General features: G+C 42.8%; 2 protein-coding genes across 2 annotated transcripts in view; one reads left to right on the forward strand and one right to left on the reverse strand.

The window, feature by feature from the left end:
* LOC124185057 (hemicentin-2-like) overlaps positions 1–21,177 on the reverse strand; it is a 304,368-nt gene that overhangs the window by 264,010 nt on the left and 19,181 nt on the right. The gene's annotated exons all lie outside the window — the stretch shown is intronic.
* Positions 2,807–20,927, forward strand: LOC124185040 (neuroendocrine convertase 1-like). Its single transcript, XM_046575345.1, has 15 exons — positions 2,807–3,054; positions 4,021–4,198; positions 9,895–10,002; positions 10,349–10,660; positions 11,239–11,385; positions 11,580–11,646; positions 13,753–14,024; positions 14,931–15,143; positions 15,793–15,893; positions 16,808–16,873; positions 17,638–17,790; positions 18,540–18,706; positions 18,874–19,007; positions 19,115–19,246; positions 19,342–20,927. Exons 1-15 carry the CDS (start codon positions 3,026–3,028, stop codon positions 19,477–19,479), a joined length of 2,217 nt encoding a protein of 738 aa, XP_046431301.1. The 5' UTR covers positions 2,807–3,025; the 3' UTR covers positions 19,480–20,927.

Below are 21,177 nucleotides of genomic sequence, written 5' to 3' on the forward strand. Positions count from 1 at the left end.
AGGGATCGCACGATATTAATGCGGAAACCAGAAAACCTGTGAGAAAAGGAAGAAGGAACAGAAAGGGAAAAAAATTAGGCATTTCGACGCGATCATGCGGCAGCCGAACGTTGAACGAGGCCGTAAACGCGGCATAATTACCGGTTAGAAACGAGCCCGAGTTATCGGCAGGAGGGGTACTTGAACAAGAAAAAGAGATGAAAGCGATAAGCTTTTGTCGTAATATACGTAAAAGCGGGACGAAAAAAAAAAATAAAAGTAGAGAGAAGCAAAAGATTAATTCGAATCACGTCGTGTCAATGTTCGCTGATGGAAGGGGCAGTTAGCTAAAATGACAAATGAAACTACCCTATCAGATCGGTCAATCGCGGCCAAGCCGACCGAGTCTCAGCCCCGATATTCACCCTTTTAACCAGCGTTACTTTTATAACAGAGGGCAGCGGAACGTTGCGTTTTACGATTGGGAAAGGGAGCCAACGGTGCACACACGTATATCACCTATACCCGAGGTCGAATTCACTCTCAACTCATAAAATTCCTACCCCCTCCCTCCCCTTTCCTGCCACGACGTTAAATCGTACCGTGGAGAAAGCTAAACGAAATATAGCTGCAGCCTGCACTGCATTATCACTGGCTCTATCCCACCTGTGTACACGTGTGCTTTGTTAATCTATTATACGTGTGTGTGTGTAAATGAAGTTGCAGGTGTGTATACACGTTGTGTTTCCCGGTTTAATCTTCTCATGCAAGTATCCATTTTTTATTTTTCCTCTACTTTTTCTTGGTTATAAAGCTGCACCCCGATACTCGCGCTCCCCTATTTGTACAAGCTCGGAGAATTCCAGCTTCCAACTCTTTTCCTTTCTGTCTTGGACAAAAAAAAAATATTAGTTGTAGCCCTTAACAATCGTACCGAAAAAAGTAGACAAGCAAGTGAATTACTTGAGAGCTTTTAATTCACGACAAATTTCCCACACGGTGGTATTTTTCAATGTTTGAACTTCTCGCTTGGTTAAATTTTTTCTATTTTCCTCCGTCAAGGTAAATATGCCCACGGTTTTACTGTATGCTTTTCACCTAAAATAAAATCTTGTTTTCACTGAACGCTACGTGACAGATCGACTTTAATTTTTCCGAATAATTAAAACACGATGCTTGCTTTCAAGCTTGATACGTGAAATAAGAACACAGATCATTGAAATTTATTACTGATAAACGATCAATTATAATAAATACCCCTTCGATTTAGTGTCAGGACAAAGCGCGAAGGACGAGAATTCCGAGTCAACGTTTTGGCCAGGGACTCGACGAGTTAATCCAGTTGGCACGATAGGGCGCGGCGTCCTTTCCGAATGAACTCAAAGTTATACAGGCAGGTATACAACTATATAGTGAGATAAGACTTAGCGGGGAGGAAGATTTATTCTCCTGGCCAAGTTTTCGGGAACAACGACGCCTTGTCCCCCCACCCCCTCCCAGCCCCCCGGAAGAAGTCCGCGACGATCGCCAAATTTTGCAGACACAGTACGATAATACAAATACGAGGGGAAATCGCGATATTGCGGAATGGAGGAAAAAGAGCCAAAAGAAAAAACGCGCTAAAGAGGAAACTTGGGAAAATGATTACGATTCTAATACAAACGGCAGTAAAAGATCAGGACGTTACAATTAAAGATGTGCGGTGAATGGTGAACGCTAAAACGTTCTGTGTACGAGGGATGGAATTTTAAAGCTCCGGATCGAGCTTTTTCGGGTTGACTATCACGGCATCTGGTTCCAAAGTTGAAAATGTCGATGATAATTGGCTGCTGGCCGGTGGTAAGAATTAAATTTCTTCAAAATCCGTCGGCTACGAAACAGGCTGGTGTGTATAAAATTCGATAAGTTTTCCGGTCGGTAAAATTTAAACGCAGTTCAGACAGATTTCGCTCGAGGCAGCAGCGCTCGAACAAAAATACTACGTGACCTATTTCGATTATTCGATTAAATTGACGTTTTGGAATAGAGACATGTGACTTGGGATAAGAAGATTGACCTGCTCGCAAAAACGAAACAAAGGACTAACTCCAAAGCTCAATCGTGAAAATTTAATCATATTTTTGACAGAATACCAGTGCTTTAGATTATTTTTCAAACTAAAGGACGCGTTTATTTTAGGATGAAACGTCGATAAAACTATATTAGCTATAAGACATTTCCTTTCCTATATACACTTAGCTTCCTTTTATCTTCCCACATTCTTTTTCTATACAACCTCCGTTCTTTTGGTTAAAACACGCCGTTTGACGATTCCAAGGGATGAAGAGATGCTGGTACTGCTCTGACAAAGTTTCAGGATTCTGAATGAATGATCCGAACAAAAAGTCGCAGGATCATGCCTCAGCAGCGATCTTTTCTCCAAGTGACCAGGAACACCTGCATCTATACATCTCGTCGAATGGTTCTTGCGAATCTCTCTCAAAGTACAAAATCTTTTTCATGTATATAAACGGCTGTGAGAGTAGATATCTAGAAATAATTGTCTTATCGTGAGTAATGTTACTTTTCAGCCGATTATCAGCGGTCCGATAAGAGAGACGAGGCATCGAGTTTCGCGGATGAAAAACGCGGATAATAACGTTTGAGGCGATTTCTCGAAGGATTGCGCAACGTCTGGTCCGTCGGAGACGTGTGTTTCCTACCCCCACGATAGCATCTACAATCCCCACCACGAGTCGAGCAACAGGGTGAAAAAGTGGGGGGTTGACATCCGCGAGACACAAAAGAACATCACAACTAATTGTTAGACGCACTGTTCGATCGCATGTCTTCCCGAATCGGTTGAAGCGAGCTTTCAATTTCTGTTGTTTTCGGTAAAAAGTGGAGCGAATTTCTTTGATCGAAGGACATACCTCTCATACATTTACCGAATCACTTGACAAGTATATTTTCCATTCAATATTCAAAACTACGTGAAAGTGTCTCATTTCAGATTTACTCCATACTTTGTGACATCCAAAATACCACGGACACCGATCAACGATCTATGGAAATGATAACTTTCGCATCATTGAAGTAAGTTTTTAATTTTCACAATTGCAATCTGATCTTCATGCACCGTGTAACTTTGTTTGGAAGTAACCTATTTTCCTTTCAACATTATATGGATAAGATTTATCCCCTTCAAATTAAAAATGAATCGAACAGCGTAGCGAAATAGAATTACAACGGGTTGAGAGAAAAATAAAATAATGATGCAAATAGTCGATGAAACGTTCTGAGGTATAAGCGATAGACTGCGTTCAAAGTATAGGATAAATAGAAACGAAAGGTAGAAAAGGGAGCCGGAGGTAAAAAATATACCTCAACAGCATATTTCCTGGCGGTACGCGCGGTAGTAACGCTTCGTCAGTTCGATCGAGTTCGAATTGAAATAAATAACCGGAGAATCGGGGAAAACGAATAGAAATCCGCTTTTATGCACATCCGTACCCCGAGGCAGACGCGCATATATACACATATATATATTATATATATACATGTATAATACAAGCTTGCCGCATGTGCAGTATCCAAGATGCGGTTCGCCCGCCGGTTTCGTTCCTGTAATACACGGAGCTTAACAACTTCTTAATTTCTTTTCCCCGTGCATAGCTGCATTCTGTTACCGTTATAGATATAGAGAGTGTAGACGTTGAACGGAACGCTAGCAGCCATCCGCTGTATCCGAATATTTTAATCAGTTTCTAAATCCTCGGCACGGCATGTTGATTCATTTTCAATCTCGCTGCCTGTAAGCCGACAAAGCAGCCTGTAAACCCGAGCAATTTCACGTTACGACCAGCAAGAGCCTTCGGGGTACAACAAAAGACTCCGCGAAGATCCAGACGCTAATTAAACGGATGCATAAAGAGGTATGATACACAATTCGGTCGCGCTCCAAGTTGTTCTCGTTAAAAATCACATTCTCATGGAAAAATTCAATTCCGCACGCGATCATCGGCCGCTTCGGTATATAATCGCATGATGCATCATTTCCAGCGCTTACATCTGCCTGACGAGTCTGTGTCTTCGACTGTCCGCGGCGACGCCCGCCGAGAGCGTCGGGACGTCAGCGACGCCCGAGGAGTATGAAAACGAATGGGTTGTCAGGGTGGACGGCGGCCCGGAGATAGCTGCCCTCCTGGCCCTGCAGTCCGGCTACAAACATCTGGGTCCGGTACGTGTGCACCTCGCATTTCGCAGCGGGCAATATTTGCGACCACAACGGCTCGGCGACAGCCATTGTTTGCCGCGAAAGTCGGTATACATTATCTCGAACACATCAAACAGCGATTAAAATTGAGTTGAAGTAAAGGCTCGGCTCAACTGAATTCGGTATTCAATGGGTGAACGTATTCCGCAGACTTGAATGACCAACTTTGTCCGTGTTGTACCTTATAGAGATACGGAGAAGTACGCGCCCCGCACTTGCTTCAATCCCTCGGTTTCGTATAAATGAAATGAATAAATCGGAGGAAGACGGGAAGTCAAGAAAGAAAGAAAGAAAAAATTACGTCGAGGGAAGATTAAAATCTTCATAAAACGTGCAAGCGTTCTAATTATTCGCTCGTGTGGCTTAGTCGTTACGGCACGTTAAGATCTGCTGAGAATTTCGCGGAATAAGTTTTCATCCAAACGTTCACGAGACTCTCATCCTTTTATTCCTCTCGTAATCACGCATCATCGTACAGACCTGGTTATGCGAAGCGACGTCTTTTCAGCAAGTACAACTGTAAAGCTTTCGTCATTGAATGTTAAGATTGAATGTAAATTATTCCATCGCGCTAGTCAAAGAGACGAAGCTATTTTGTGATATTGTACAAGAGATTTGGGGTGTTCCGTGAATTTCGCGAATCCATTCTCGTAGGTTGACAATTTTATTTTTCTCATTGCTTTCGTCCAATATTCAACGAAATTTCGATTGAATCTAGTTGAATGGTTCACAGTAAAAAAATAACAAAAATTTCCTTTTACCTTCAGTTCTATTTGTTTGTTTTCCTTTTTTTTTTTTCTTGTTTCCTGAAAAATCTTGCGTACATATCCATCGCCGATCGTACGGCCATCGTTTTACCGCGTACGTAAAAACGGATATCCTTGAGTTTTCGCTCGTGTAACGACAGACTCACGCACACATCGGTAGAAGCGATAATCCGATAAGAGTCAATTTATTTTCAAGTGTTCGCCAAACACTCTCGGAGTTCGAAAAAAATGTGTGTGTATGCGCGCGCGTATATGTATGTATATTATGTTGTAGCGAAATCCGTTTCACGTGAATTTTATACAGTACATGAATGGAGTGGTGGTTGAAGGACAATCGATACACGTATGATGACGCGTATGGTACGTCATCCGCATGAATATACTTTGCGTTTTATTTTACTCTTCAATTTTCTTCAACAACTCATTTCCCAGCATACCCTTATAAAAATGATAACTTTCTCACCGCGTCGTCGGAATAGGTACTTACTGCCTGCAGGACTTGGCGGTCTGGGTGAAAAACAAACGAGAGATAAAATGCGTCTCCTCCACACTGTGCGACCGAATTGAAGAACAATAACCGGCGAGACTCGGAAAATTCACCGTAAATGGAAAATCGCCTGGATTACTCGACAATCACGAATCGTCGAAGCCAAGACTAATAATGAATTTTTCTAATTGAAAAATCTCGTTTTTCGCGAGTTTGCTCTTCGTTCACGATTCGTTCGGTTCTAATCCACCTCGGACAGATATGAGCTGATTGACTCCGCGTAATCCCAACCGCAGCTTTGTTCCAGCGTCTGGGACATACTTATGCAAGTAGGCTTAATTACATAAAATAATTATAACCGCGGTGAGACTCGCGATGCAACGCGCACGTACCTTCATACAAGATACAATACAAGAGAAGGATGTACGCATTGCGGAGAACAGATTGCGGTCTGCCGCACGGAAGAAGGAGGGGAACACCAGCTGCAGTTGAATTCCGGCGCAATTAGAATACTCTATTACATTAATTACGCGGTGGTTCTTTTGTGCAGGGATAGGTGCCCCATACCAGACACCGGAATACAACATTCCGTCTCCGCAGGGTCTCGGAACTAATCGCATCACGCATGCACGTAAAAAAAGAAACTGCGGGTAACGTGACCAGAGGGTCAGGGGGATGAATAAGCCCAGCTTTCCTCACTTTCTCAGCTCCCGGGTGGAGTTCTGGCATTTTTCGAGTTGGTTTGACTGGTTAAAGCGGCTTTATCACCGGATTACAGATGCAGCTCGGCACATCTTGGTCGGATATACGTATAACGCTGAGTAAACAGCACGTCGAAAGACATGCGCGACAGTGACACCTGCCAACTAGACAACTGACGTCGAGTTCATTACAGGTTTAGCAATCCCCCTTTATGCTCCCGGGTCGGAGGTCTATCCGCCAGCTGAACTGTCCGTCCGACTGTCGTTCGTTTCAATTAGAGTCGAGCTGCTGAATCAGCGATCCTGCTTTGCATTGAATTGTTAGCCGGGCATCACGTCGTTATTAATTGGGAACCGAATTTGTTTGCAGTTCGATTCTCAACGAGGTCTAGACGCCTCTCCAATTTCGTTGAAAAACAGGAACAACGACGCTCGCTATTTTACCTAGATCGAAAATCGAGAAGTTTACCGTCATTTCACCAGTGACAAAAATCAGGCGGTTCTCCATCTCTGCGTAGAATCTCGATGACGTTTGAAAAACGATACTAGCGATAGCGATAATGGTGCAAAGAACAAGAAGGTAATCGCGCAATAATTGCAAGCAGCTGTGAAGTTAGTCTCTGCAGATTCCAATTTGGGGAACAGTGTATTTCGGCCCTATAACCACGAGGGGATTAGTCGTAACCCGCATAACGTCGCCGGGGTCGGAAAACTGTGTCAAATTGATTCAAGATTTGACTCAAAGACTTCCTCCCGTAATCCGTTTCACCGGTGAACTCGTATCGTGACTAATTATTGTGAGCTGATGAATCGTTCCTACCAACCCTGGTTTAATTTGTTGAGAAAGTAAATACAATTAGGTGCCAACCTCATAAGGGTGGTTGCGTAAGCCGGTTCAGGGATTTCCAAGTGAGTGTAAATATTTACCAGATATGATATATCGACCGTCGAGGGACCTTAATATCGGTAAAAGTATAAATATCGAGAGAATCAATGGGAGAGGAATCATTCGCTAACTAAAATATTGGCGTTATATTGAGTCGAGTAAGAAAATATGAGAAAATCGGTGGCTCTTGGCTAGCAAATAGAAAGACCATTTTCAAGCTACTCTCACCCATGCGTGAACAAAAACCGAACCCTCAAGAGATTATTGCTAGACTTTGTTCAGTTTCCATTTTTTATTTTATTTTTTTTTGTTTGTTTCTACTTCTTTCTCGAATCTTTAAACGTCCGAAGGAGTAAACTAATTTCCAAGGGATCACTTCATGAATGAATAAAATGGAATTGAGATTAGAATGAGATATAACAGACGCCAGGATCCTGATCGTCGCAGGCTGAGATTATGAGCAGCAGTCGAGAATTCGATCAAAACCAATAGCTACCGCCTAGGATAAAGAGGACTGAGCAAAGGGACCGCTGGGGGCTTTCTTTACCGCCATGCTTTTTCTTGAGAAATCTTTTGACGGGGGTCGATCTTCACCGTTCAAGACGTAAGTTCAAGCCCGATACTCGCTGCAGCGCTTCGATCCTAGTCATCGACTTCGCCCTTACCCGTTAGAAGAATCAACCTCTTGACGAGGTTCCTTGACTAGTTTGGTTCGAATATGACCGCGAGAAAAAATGAGGGATGCACGGAAGACGGGGAGGAGGAAGCGGGGCAGTTATCGGAGTCAGGGTCGCGTCGCCGTTGCATTTTTCAGAGTGAAGACCGCGGCTATAGTTAATCTTGACTTGGCAGTAGGGGATGAAAGGGTGTACGAGATGAAACGACGGCAGGGGAGAGGCGGGGGAATGAGTCTGCGGGGGGGTGGAGGACGAGCAAAGATAGAGACGTTCGGGTTTTCATTGGGGGCTGACGACGCCTGCAGGGAGCTTAGGGGTCCGGGATTACGCGAGACAGTTGGGAATCCGATCAAAACAAATGGACTGAGAAGATACCCGTTGGGACGTACAGGGCAAGAGGGAATTGAGGAAGGATGAGCCGGTGCGCGGGAGGGAAAAAGATAGAAAGAGAGAGGTAGAGAGAGATGCGAAGTCGAGTCGGTGAGAGAATCTGAATACGGATAAGAGATATCACGCTGATGGAGAAGTAATGACCTACCTTCTCGATTCTTGGCATCCTGCAGCTTTCGTTATTTATACATCCTCCTCAGAATCAGACATTTCTTCACCTGTATAAGCCGCTGCTGCAGCGGCTAGCAATAAACTTTCCCCCCGTCCAATAAATCATCAAGATCACACCGCGCGCAACCCGAAATTACTTCAAACCACTTATCGTGTGGGGTGATACAAAGAAAGCGTAAACCGTTTAGTGGGATTGATCCGGCAGTCGTAAGCTGGAGCTTTGAAATCGTACGATCAACGTAGCGCAAAATTTTGCTGATACCTAATGCAAACGCGTTCCAATCTCGAGAGGATCTAGAGAGAGTCTCAGTTATCGGAAGAATTTTCAACCTGGCGAATCCTACGGGAAAAAGAAAACTTTCTATCCGAAAATGTATAATCGAAACTCCGGTGCTTTTCCCCTGGATGGTGTGAAAGTGGGGGGGTAGTTATGTCAAGACGGCATATTTAAGCATCGACCAGACGAACGGGCACGAGGCAAGTACCAGGAGCAGGAATAATACGTTTCTAGTACATGGCAGGGTCTGACGTATTACGCAGAGGAGGTAGATCTAGATTCCAGAAGCCCACTGCGGCTTTCTATAGACACAAAACGGAGGGAGGCACACACCGTGTATGGTATCGATGCCACAGCTGGCTGGCGCGTGCAACCACGACACCATAGGCGCGTACAACGTGGACGGCACGCGACGCTGATCCCGCCTCTGACGGTGCCAGGTGGCAGGTCGACGGGCCCTTGGAGCTGTCTGAGGGCAAAGGGCGGGGGGCGAAGGGGCGGGGAATCGTAGGGACGACGAACGCACGCACGTGCGCCCGTATGACTGGCGTGCACGCGTGTACGCGCTGTTTATAACCGAGGACTATCTGCCATTGCGGTGGCAAGCTAGCAGCTGAGCGTCGATGTTATCCTGGTGCGAGCGTCCCTGGAAGGGTCGTAGAGTTTCGGGCGTCGGGACGCGAATTTACTACCCCCTATGTCACGAGGCCGCTCCGAAACCGAGTCGCGGGAATCGGCGTATATTGATTCAATTTTCACCCGGATATCACGGAGTTGAACCTGCACCCTGGTCCTGCACCGCACCGCACCGCACATTGTGCAACCCCCATCGATTGTGCTCGTCGCTTGTAAATTACGATACTGCTGCACCCCAGGCCGGCCCGATGTGTCTGCGCTAAACTCTGTTCAACTGGCTGTCCCATTCGGACTCTCCCTTAATCTCTCAGAGCCGAAAATTGGATTGTCTCGTACAGCTGTATAAATGGCGGAATGTCGGAAATTTATCCTGTGAAAAAAATCATCACGGATGTTGATTAATTTTTTGTCTACCGCAAAGATAGTTACATCGCAAACACTGCCATTATAACAAGCACCTTAACGTATATTTTCCTCTGAAGGTGCTCAATTTATTTATTCACTAATAAGACGATGATCTACCTCGTTCCTAATTTTACCTCTCTCGTATGTCAGTTGGCTGAGTTTGATACTGATATCAACTTGAAAGGTGAATTATAGGGGTTAGTTTTTGTTCACGATGAATTTAACAACCTCGCATATAACGCGTTGTGACACTATTAATTAAGGTACTGGGATTCGAGGACACGTATTTGTGGCACAAAGACAAGAGCCCTCAGCACCAGAAGAGAGGAGGACATCCACGACTTGGAAAGGCTCTGAACTCGCATGCGAAGGTAAAACGGTTAACGAATTTAACTCAAAACGTAGGCGGTTACGTGCGCTGCTCTCGTAACGTACAAGTTTTTGAAGAGAAAATTTATGCAGCTTTGAATTTCCCGACGACCGAGTCAGTACGTGGTAAATTATTTCGGTAAAAGCCACGTGCTCTGATTCTCAATCCAAGGAATACATTTTTTTCGCAAGTAAAATTTTTAATACGTAGTAAAAAATATGATGAAATTCGCCGTCACTGTTTGCAGGAATATTGAATTTTTTTCCTGTCCAAATTGTTCGGGTTCTGAGCGTGATTAAAATTAAGAAAATTTGTGCAGGGATTGAAAAAAAATTAATGGATTTCAGGTGATCTGGGCGGATCGACAGAAAGTCATACGTCGAGAAAAGCGGGATCACGTGTCTTTGGAAGATCTCGAGTCAGAGCGGCCGCTGGTGAGGGAAAAACGACTGCCACTGAAAGCTGGGGAAGCTGAGTTGCCTGTTTCGGGAAATCACACGCAGGTGAAGAAATCGTTGGAATCAGAAAAGCGCAGTGGAAGATCTGCTTCAAAAATCTCTGTAAGAGATGCTGGGAGGAGACGCAAAAAACGTTCGATCCAAGAGATAGAGAATTCGAAGATGTTCAATGACGAACTCTGGGGACAGGAATGGTACTTGGTGAGTGTATTACAAACGTAAACGCTGTACGAAGGTGCGATATTCCTCAAAACGCGTAGGAATATTTTCGATCGCCGTTGCGAGCTGCGATGCGCGTGTTCTATTTCAGAGTTTTCACTCTCACCCACAAAGCAGCGAGTCAACGATATAAAGCAGTGTAATCTTCCGGGCTCATTGTACAAATGTCGCGCCTTTATCTTATCGGAAAATTATGCGCCATACCGTCGTAGGGGTTTGTTTTAACACGGTAATATTGTGTGTGCTTTTTATCTACTCTAAGCCCACCATGTGGGGTCTTGTAAAGCTGAATAAACCGGGGCAGATATGAGTCTAAATTAAACAGTGATCGGTCCTTTCTGCAAAGAGTTAAAAGTCAGCTCTTTCACGTATAATCATGGCTAAGCCGGAATTCATTGTAAAATAACAAACACATGTTTGAAACGTCGAAGCTACGAGGATCCGCATGACACACAATTTCTAAATTTATTTTCACCAAGTAATTATCAGTAGTTGAATCGCTGATCCACAAACACGACAGCCATAGCCATAATCAAAATATCGCGCTCTTTTGAACCTAGCAAGATACACGATCCACCAAGGATCTCCCGAAGCTGGACCTCAACGTCCTGCCACTTTACCGGCTCGGGATAACGGGTCGTGGTATTCGGGTCGCGGTGCTGGATGACGGGCTCGAATATACTCACGAGGACTTACAGAGCAACTACGTAAGTCCAACAGTGGAGATCCCTGCATTTTATCCGGCGAGTTTAACTCCGTCTTCTGAATTTTCGAGCAGGAAAGCTCGCAAGCTCGCTTACCGCGGCCGGTTTTGCAGGGATTAATCAAATTTGTGCTTTTGTATCCTGTACTGAATTCAGTAACCGATGATCGATTACTGGAACATGGATATCTATTTCAGGATGCGGCAATCAGCTATGACGTCAACGAGGCGGATGCAGATCCAATCCCACGATACGAATCCACAGGTAATTAAAGACGATTGATTGAAAGGAGGCATAGCAAAGGAACAGAAGAAGCGTACAACGACCCTGGTTCGTGAATTACGATCTAAGAGGCTTTCCTATCACGACGCAGTCTCAGCTCTATATAACTCAATTTATCAATTTTCATCGAGATGATATTCAATTTAGGCGAACAGAGAAAGTGGGTTGGAGGCTGTAATATTTTTGATCACGATTTTTGAATCTGCACCGTAATAACACTCAATTCCACCCTCGCTGTCACATTTTGTACTTCAGCTAGCTGCCTGAACCGACCGAACGCGATGAGTGTGAACGTGCATGTCAAATTGCCGTTGCCTGCAGCGTCAGGCGTAAGTTCGAATTCTCCATCGTATTTCGGGCGAGTGAAATGCGTTTGCGCGGTTTGCGCTGTCCATCCACATCTTCACTGACGATTAAAAAATCTATGCGGATTTGATAATAACAAAAAAGAGGTGACGATTTTATCTGGATTCGTCGTCAAGTCGATCGGATGTAAGAAATTGACGAATAATTTTCACTCAATTTAGGATGAGCATGTATATACACTGTGTAACAGAACCGGTAATCGGCGATAACCAGAGTTGTGAAAATAGAAATGTAAACGCAACGCATTACCCATTACTTTGAGCAATATGTATTGGATAAGTTCTCCATTGCAAATAAAAAAAATAATATGTAACGGAGAGTATTCCATCACAAATAGAATAATTGTTCTATTATTATTTTACTTCGCTCACTAAAAGTTTCTTCAGGGCAAATTCGTTTTTCCTCTGTTTAAAGATCAATACTTCACGCAGAAGAAGAACGCGCAAAATAGAAACTTACACATTGCATTCTCATTGTTTTATTGCGCTGACAAAGTTTTCTGTATAAGGAAGCTATCGCTTGAAAACAACTTCCTTACTCTACACCACAATTAATAAATCACGTATTATCGCATTTCCCAAGGTTCAACTCTTAATAGATTGTAAGGGGGTAAAAAAGTTTATTCTAAAGATTTGTAATTGAACGTTCACGCATCCATTACACTTTACTTTTGTAATTTGTAATGGAACACTCATCCATTTCGCATTACGCAGTGTCAAGTGTAATGAATACAGTAATGTGTTATCAAAGTAATGCATTATTCACAACTCTGGCGATAACAGGGTTGAATTTGTACCGATTTCTCACTTCGGAAAACTTGAAGATAATTCGCGTTGGACCCTGTATACAGATAGGTATAAATATGTACGGGAAAATTTGTATCTAATTCGAGCAACATCCAACCCACACCCCTTTCTATTTCTTTGCTAATTTTTTATTCATAAAAACAAAGTAGCAATCCTAGGTATCTTTTTAGACTTTTCACAGAGGTTTTAAAATTTGACAATTTCTGCTGTGAAGAATATTTTCCACTGACAATAACTTCAGAACGCCAAATCCGATCATCGTAGTGAAAAATTCAAATTCCTATTATTGAAATGTACTTTTTAAGTACAATGCTTAAAAAATTTACGACAAACTGTATAAAGCAGAGGAATTGTGATTTCCATTTTCCTGTTTTACGTAATCAACAACAGATTAATCTCGATCAATGCGATCACAACAGTCAATCAATGTCAAATATTAGGAAAACTCCACTGCCATGTATGACTACGTTTCTAGTGACCTATAATCCTGCATACAGCTGAATAATTTTTCGGTCCCATACTTCCCGTAGACCAAACTGTTACGCCTTGAGCGCGAAGTCGATCAAATGGTTTTTCAACGAAATATGAATTTTTTTCACCATCTGCCCGTTTAGAAATCGATATACTTGTAAACGAGTCGCTCGCGATGCCATGCGAGTTTGTTTTTGGTTAACGCAATAGCGCAGGTCCAATACCACACTTTGTAAAAAGCTAAGTTGATGAGAATAAAGCAACGTAAAGTCGGTACTCTAGACTTGTGTAAGTTTAAAACAAAAAGTAGAAAATACAGTAGACTAAAAAAACAAATACTGGCTTTGTTGCCACCGAGGTATACCACGTTCATAAATTCGGGCCCCGTGTTATAACCGCAGGAAATTGTAGTACGGTGGATGGTTGTTTTAATTGGATCTTTCAGGAATCAACGGACACGGTACAAGGTGCGCCGGGGAAATCTCTATGCGAGCGAACAATGGAAAATGCGGTGTTGGCGTTGCCTTCGGCGCCTCCATCGGCGGTATCAAACTTTTGGACGGTGTGGTGAACGACAGAGTCGAGGGTGAGGCGCTCGGCTACCGCACAGACCTCGTGGACATTTACACCGCCTCCTGGGGCCCGGCGGACGACGGAAGGAGCCTCGAGGCACCTGGACGTCTCGCTTTGGAAGCTCTTCACAAGGGGATCACGCAGGTAACGGAGGATGTTTTTTCTTTGTCCCTTTTTTCTCTGGTTTCCTTCGCCTCGTCATTATTATTATTATTATTATTATTATTATTGTTGTTGTTGTTGTTGTTGTTGTTGTTGTTGTTGTTGTTGTTGTTATTGTTATTATTCATCTTATTCACTCCACGAGGCTGGTTTTGCGGTTCTAAATACTCGTAGAAATCGTCCGCAACTCTGGAAAGGTTCATCCCTCAAGTGGTTTGATATTTGCATAAAGGCTCATGGAGAATTCCACGATGGCGTTTTTTAGCACTCGGTCTTGAAGTTTGCAACGCAAAAAAGCGATTTTTTGAATCCAGGGTCTGGTGAAAACTCATGTGTATATAGTAACGGTAAACAGTAAAAAATAGTGCTTTTAAAATTGACCAAAATTGGTTTGCGTGGAGTAATGTAGGGGAATTTTTATGGCCAATTTAGAAATTCAACATCTAATAGTATTGAATTGATACCAACTTATAATCTAGGAAAGTACACACCGCAATTACTTACAATGTATATACAATATATATAATTATATATATACTGTAAACATCAAATAGTTATTTTGACGTACAACATTTTCAACAGAAAAACTCTTTTCTCGTCCAAAATTTTATATTTTCCCTCGCCTCTGTTCACGAGAATTTCGCACAAAGATCGTATACTGCTTTATATTCAAAACGTCAATATTTCATAATGAGAGAGAGAGAGAGATAGAAAATAATGATGGGAGAGGCTGGTAAGAAGCTTAACGCGATATATCTCACGTACTCCCGTTGCGTTCAAGTCAAAGAATTCGCCGCAACTCCAATTACATAATTACCAACTGACAATGAAGTCTCAAAATACGCCATTAATTGTAAGCTTCAATTACACAGTGTGTATTAATTCTAGGGTCGCAACGGCAAGGGTTGTATTTACGTTTGGGCCTCGGGTAACGGGGGTTCGAGGGCTGACGATTGCGGATGTGACGGATACGTCGGAAGCATCTACACCGTTGCCGTGGGTTCCGCAAGTCAAACAGGAAGGTTTCCTTGGTACGGAGAACGCTGCCCTGCCACACTAGCCACGACTTACAGCAGCGGAGCTTATCACGATCAAATGATTGTGAGTTGCTTTTTTTTTTTAGGGAAATTGATAGTGTACGATACTTGAACTTGGTAATTTGAAATTAGGTTAAAATTCCTCTAAGAGACAAAACGCAAAGTTGCAGAGCGTTGTCGGAATACGAAAAAAGATAAAATTGTACTTGAGAAGCCATGTATTTCCGCCAAAAACCTGCTGCTTCTTTGCTTTCCAAATGATTTTGATAAAGCATTAAATAGTTGGCCGAGAAACTTGTTATACGCAGATAGACTCAAAGTTAGACGAATGATTTTCCCTTGTTTGTAAATTGCAATACTCGATATCACGAATCTTTTAATTACCCTCGAACTTTTTTCTTCTATATTTTATTCCGTGACTCCACTTCGTGAATTGTATCGTATCTCCCTTGAAACGGCTCTCCGAAAACGGTATATTTACCCATTACACCACACCGAGTGATAAATTACTGCAGGAAACAGGAGGGCTCGGTCTTTACTCTTCGTTAAATCACTCGTTGAAAAAATTTTCCAGCACTTTGCCCATAGGATATGAACCCTTGTCTCTTGGGGAATTTTTATTTTTTTTTTTAGGTCCGTATTAAAAAGAATTTTATAAATTTTAGGACCCCATAAAATCAGAGTTGGCCCAATTTTTTAACTCAAATTTCCAGGCTACAACTGATCTGCGAAATACTTGCACTACCAGACATACAGGGACGTCGGCGTCAGCGCCATTAGCAGCAGGTATTTTGGCACTCGCTTTACAAGTCAAGTGAGTAACAAGAATGCTTTATTTCCAGTACCAATTAGCTGAAGGTTACATAACGACCGTTAAAAACAATCAATCCCTATATTTCACGTAGTAATTAAAGCGAATTAGAAACCAGCGGGTTTATATTATCCGTATATATGTATACATACATAAATTTGCCAGATTCAGGGCTGATTAAATTAAGTAAATCAAGATTGACGACTTTGAGCGTCAGGATCATAAGACTCACATATACTAGCAAATTACAGCTAATACATTGAATTGACTCATTTTTTTTTGGAAAAAAACTATTTTGACCGGTCGCAAGTCGCTGCAACTAATATGGTTCGAAAGTTACACTGTCGAAGAACGGAAAGTTCTTGTATTTCCGCAGCTGTTTATGTTAAGACGTTTTAACCAATTTTTCTGTATCCATGACGCGCGATTAAGTCGAAAAAGGCGGATTCAGGCGTAGAGTTTAAAATAGCTGACGACAGAATTGAGAAAGTTACCATTTCGGATAAGAAGATATAATCCCTTTTGAAAATAACGTGCTGTGTATATAACACATGCACACAGATATATATAACTTGCTTCGTCTAGACAGAAATTAGACCACAGCGTAACAGATGATGAACTTTTGAAAGTTGTCAGATGTCACGAGTTGCTATGTATATAATTCGCAGGAAAGTTAGATGACAAAAAGCGAGATGAAACCTTTCATCTCGAATTCAATTTCAGTCAGACACATCAAAACGATAATTACTCCGGCGTGTACGTGAATATCTCGTAATTTCCCTACTTCTAAATCAGCATTTCAAGTTCACCTACAAGTGAACTTACAATTGGACAAGAATCCACCACACGCATAGCGGCACTGCTGAAACGAATACGTTCAACAAGTTGAGGAATTCATGAATAGTATTCTCTTTCAGTGAAAACTTGACGTGGAGAGACGTGCAGCATCTGGTTGTCTGGACCTCGGAATACGTACCCTTAAGGCAAGTGCGCATTTGTCATGTAAAAACAAGTTAGTCGGGTTTTTCTATAAACTCAAAAGAGTAAAAAATCCGGGAAAATTTTCGGATCATGGTACGGGAATGACTTCGAGAAAATTCAATTGAGAAGTGTTTGACGAATAATGATAAGCGAGAAAACCTGTTGCGTTAACTCAACACATTTCCGATTTGTTTGAGGAGAATGACTTCGTATACTGTACATAGTCGCAGCTTCGAGAATTCGAATTTTTCTAGATCGACTCGGAAAAGTGCAGAGTTGGGCATATCGCAGAGACATGTAATCGTGAAGTGTTCAATTCTATAGCAGATTGGTTTCGCCGTAATACGGAAACGGCGTAAATACGATCGTGACCCGTTTGCAAAATTTAGCAAGCAGCTCTCGTTTGAAATCAAGCGCATTTCACGCTCCATCGAATTTTGCTCGTTTCTTCGATTCCCGAGGGTTGTACAAATTGATACTGCAGAGCTACCCATCGATGTTTACCTTTCGCGAAACGGTTCGACCTCTTTTACCAGCAGCTTTACTAAACCATAAATGATCAATTTATGCGTTTCTTTACGGTACGAACTATTTGTTCATAACGTAGCCCGCAGGTAAAAAATTCCATACGTATATGCCTGGGAGGATTTTCTCTGAAAATGGTTCGATGTTTTCCCTAAAGTGAAATTTCGTTATCGCCCACCCGATTGAACAGCCTTCGGCTCCGTATCGAACCGCGTTCCATACATTCTCTTTATTAAAACAGTGAAAATCCCGGCTGGTTCAAGAACGCAGCTGGATTCTGGTTCAATCCGAGATTTGGCTTCGGCCTCATGAATGCTTACGCCCTCGTAACAACGGGATACAACTGGACGACCGTTCCTGATAAAAAAGAGTGCCACGTGCCGGCGGATTACGTGTAAGTACAGATCGCAATCAGGCTAAAAGTTAAATAATAGGTAAATTGATCGCGGATTGTCCCTGTGGCGATCAATCCAATCCGTGTCAATTAGCGCGACTAGGGGAGAAGGATGGCTCGGGTTCCCTTTTGCATCGCCGTATTCTATGCACAAACCTCTGAACAATTATGAGGCAGTGAGTGATGGGACGCGCTAAGCTATTTAGAGTTATTTGTATGCATAAAAGAACGAAACGTTATAGAGGCACACTCTCTAACCGGATGAATTCAGGGCATTTCACCGCACGCCGGGGCATCCTTCCGCGTCAAATAATGATGAGGACTCGACAAAGTGTGGGAGAAAGGGAGGCGGAGGCCGAGACGCTTCCTGAGTTTGTGAATTAAACATCCCTGTGACGCGCACATTCTGACGCTCACTTCAAATCCCTCTACGCCTCTGTTTCCTAGCGGTTTTCTCCCCTTACGTTAACTCTAGCCTGTCAACGAGCCCCGACTGACACCCTCGCAACACTACGGCCGTGAAAAATAAGACTTGAAATTGCACGAAAACATCAACGCCAAGCTTTCGAGCTAGCAGAAACAGCGACCCACTTTTGACGAGCTAGGTAGAGAGAGTTAAAAGAAGAATAACGCCTGCAATTAGTTAAGATTCCGGAACGACAGAGCACCGTGTTGTAATATTGAAGAACAAAACTCGACTCTGCGAATGACACGAACGTGTCTTCTTCATGGCTTTCGTGTGTTGTTAGCTCGAACAAAACGTTAACCTACGGCAACCCCGTTCACGTCACCTTTGATACGGATGGCTGCGCCAGGGATGAAAATGAAATAAACTACTTGGAACATGTTCAAGTGGAAGTCAACATACGGTACGCGATACGGGGTGCAGTGAAGATGCATCTGACGTCACCATCCGGTAAGTGAAAACTACCTCAGCCTCTCTAACACTCCCGTATATATTATCGACTGATAATAACTGCAGAAAATATTCAAAGTTAAATTGCATGAGAGGAGAAATTTATACGACAAAGCAAATTCACCCGGCACTGTATTCACACCGTATTTGTTGTTGCCAATGCCAAGGAACGCGTGTTCGCATTTTGGCTCCCAGAACGCTGGATGACTCTGACGAGGGTTTTCTCAACTGGAGGTTCATGTCAGTGGCAAGCTGGGGTGAAGTCCCACGTGGGATATGGCAGCTCCAGATATCAGATTCGGTGAGTACGTGCATGTATTATTCACCGAAATTTGTATGTACGCTAAGCCTTCAAGGAGACAATAATATTTGTCGGGTGCCGGGAAATCTAATTTGCATACATCACAGGTCGGGCCGCAGAACAACAGCGGAGATATCGGTAATTTGACTCTGATTCTACACGGTACTAAAACGATACCGGATCACGCGAGAAACGGTCCAAGAATTTACAACGACGATTACAGCAGGATGAGAAAAACGGTGAATATAACAATGACACTTCGCTGTAACAAGTTGATTCAGCATCTGACCAAGAAAATTTTCAATCACGTACGTTTACGTTCAATTACTTGCAGAATTACGAGGAGCTATTTTCGGTGAACGAAGTACCTAATTTTTTGGAGGCAAGAACAAGTTGGATGGCGGAACCGGATGTGACGCGATTTGAAACGGTTTTGGGCAAAAGATGGCTCAAGTATCTCTTAGGCGTGTGAATTTCCCGATCCCAAGCTTTTTGACGAACGCGGATAAAATTTGAATTATAGATCAATTATGAATGTCAATTGAAAATCATTCGTCTTTCAATTATCGCGCTCTACCATCCCGAGCTATCATTTTCCTCGAGACATATAAAATCCATGATACAAAAACTGAGAGGCGGCGAAATATCAAATTCAAGCTCTCGGCCATCATTCCGATGTACAGACAGAGAAATCAAATCTCAAGTCATATTTTTCTGAATTCCTGATATCAAGAAATAAAACGTGCAGCATACGTGCGTGTATATCTATATAACCGCATACAATGTAGAAAGGATAAAACCACGAGAACGGGGTCTGAAATTTTTATCCCACAACATGGTATAGCCTGTATATGCTCGTTTACGTCAGAGAAACGCTGGCAGACGGATGTGGAGTGTAAGTTTATACATAAAATAGGGACGTAAAAATCGACCGCAAATATCAAATGTCAATTTAATGTGTTTGCGTGGGTAAAATAAAATTTTACCGCCGCTCTGGTTCAACATTTTACCGCATTGTAACCTCCGGCTGGAACGTCATTCCTACTGCACATTTACGTTCGGATACTCTTTGAGCTAATTTCTGGGAGTATATAATAGAGACATGATTTAAGTGCGATTTTTTTCAACACGCCCTCGATATCAGGATTGTTTAAAATTCTGTGTATTACCATATGTCTTTGGTCTGACAATGACTCAAATGAAAATATTGGGTAGAATTTATTGATACAGTATAAATCTCGTGCCATTCTTCTTCTTCTTGCATACGTTATGTTAAACCACAAAGCCCCCGGGCCAGTCTGCTCGTGAGTATAAACATTTTTTTATCCAACTTTAAATTCCGTTTTTTCTCGTTGCATTTGAACCCTGCTGCAGCATCTGGCGAGGCAACGCGCTCAGCCGTTCAGTCAATGTCAACCCTGTCAACCTCACGTCCCACCCACAACTCGTTTGTCCAAGCCGTTCACGTACCTCATATAATCGCTGGTTCCACTCTATCAGGGGTTGCAGTAACGGCTACGCTCAAGTGGTCGTAAAAATAGGTGATGCGCCAATTCAGGCCTCAGCCCAGCGACACGTGTTACTAGACACGTGCATGCAGACGTGAAAAATTCCACAAATAAACCCCACGGAGCTTACCACCGAAAGTTGAAAGCGATCAAAGACGCGCTAAAACGTTCCTCGTAAAATTATCCGCTACGGCTTCGGTACGAATGCCTTCCGAAAGCTACCTGCAGAGACGACCGAGCTTTCCGGAACCTTCAACGGCAGCTTATCCCGGAAAACGAATTAAGACGGAGTTATATTATACCCGCCCTTTAAGCGCTGCCGGTTGGTTCTATAAACTTAATTGAACGTAGCGCGTACGTCATCCCCGTTTCAAGTGATGAAAATGAGGACGGAAGATGGCCCGTTCGAAAAGCAGAAGTTGAGAGAATACCTCGATTATACAGAATTTATAATTACTAAGCAATAAAGTTGAAGGCGCGATTTCGGCTCGAGTTGAGAATTCAAACGAGTCTGTACACCTCGTGATTTCTTTCAACTTTTTGAATAAATTTCAAATATTTTAGACGGTTGTATTTCGCTCATGATCTCCAGTAACGCAATTGCCAAAGTAAGGTCTTGCGAACCTCATTATTTTTCACACTTCAACAGCCGCAAAACTGCT

Source organism: Neodiprion fabricii, chromosome 6, assembly GCF_021155785.1.
Source record: "Neodiprion fabricii isolate iyNeoFabr1 chromosome 6, iyNeoFabr1.1, whole genome shotgun sequence".
Lineage (NCBI taxonomy): Eukaryota > Metazoa > Arthropoda > Insecta > Hymenoptera > Diprionidae > Neodiprion > Neodiprion fabricii.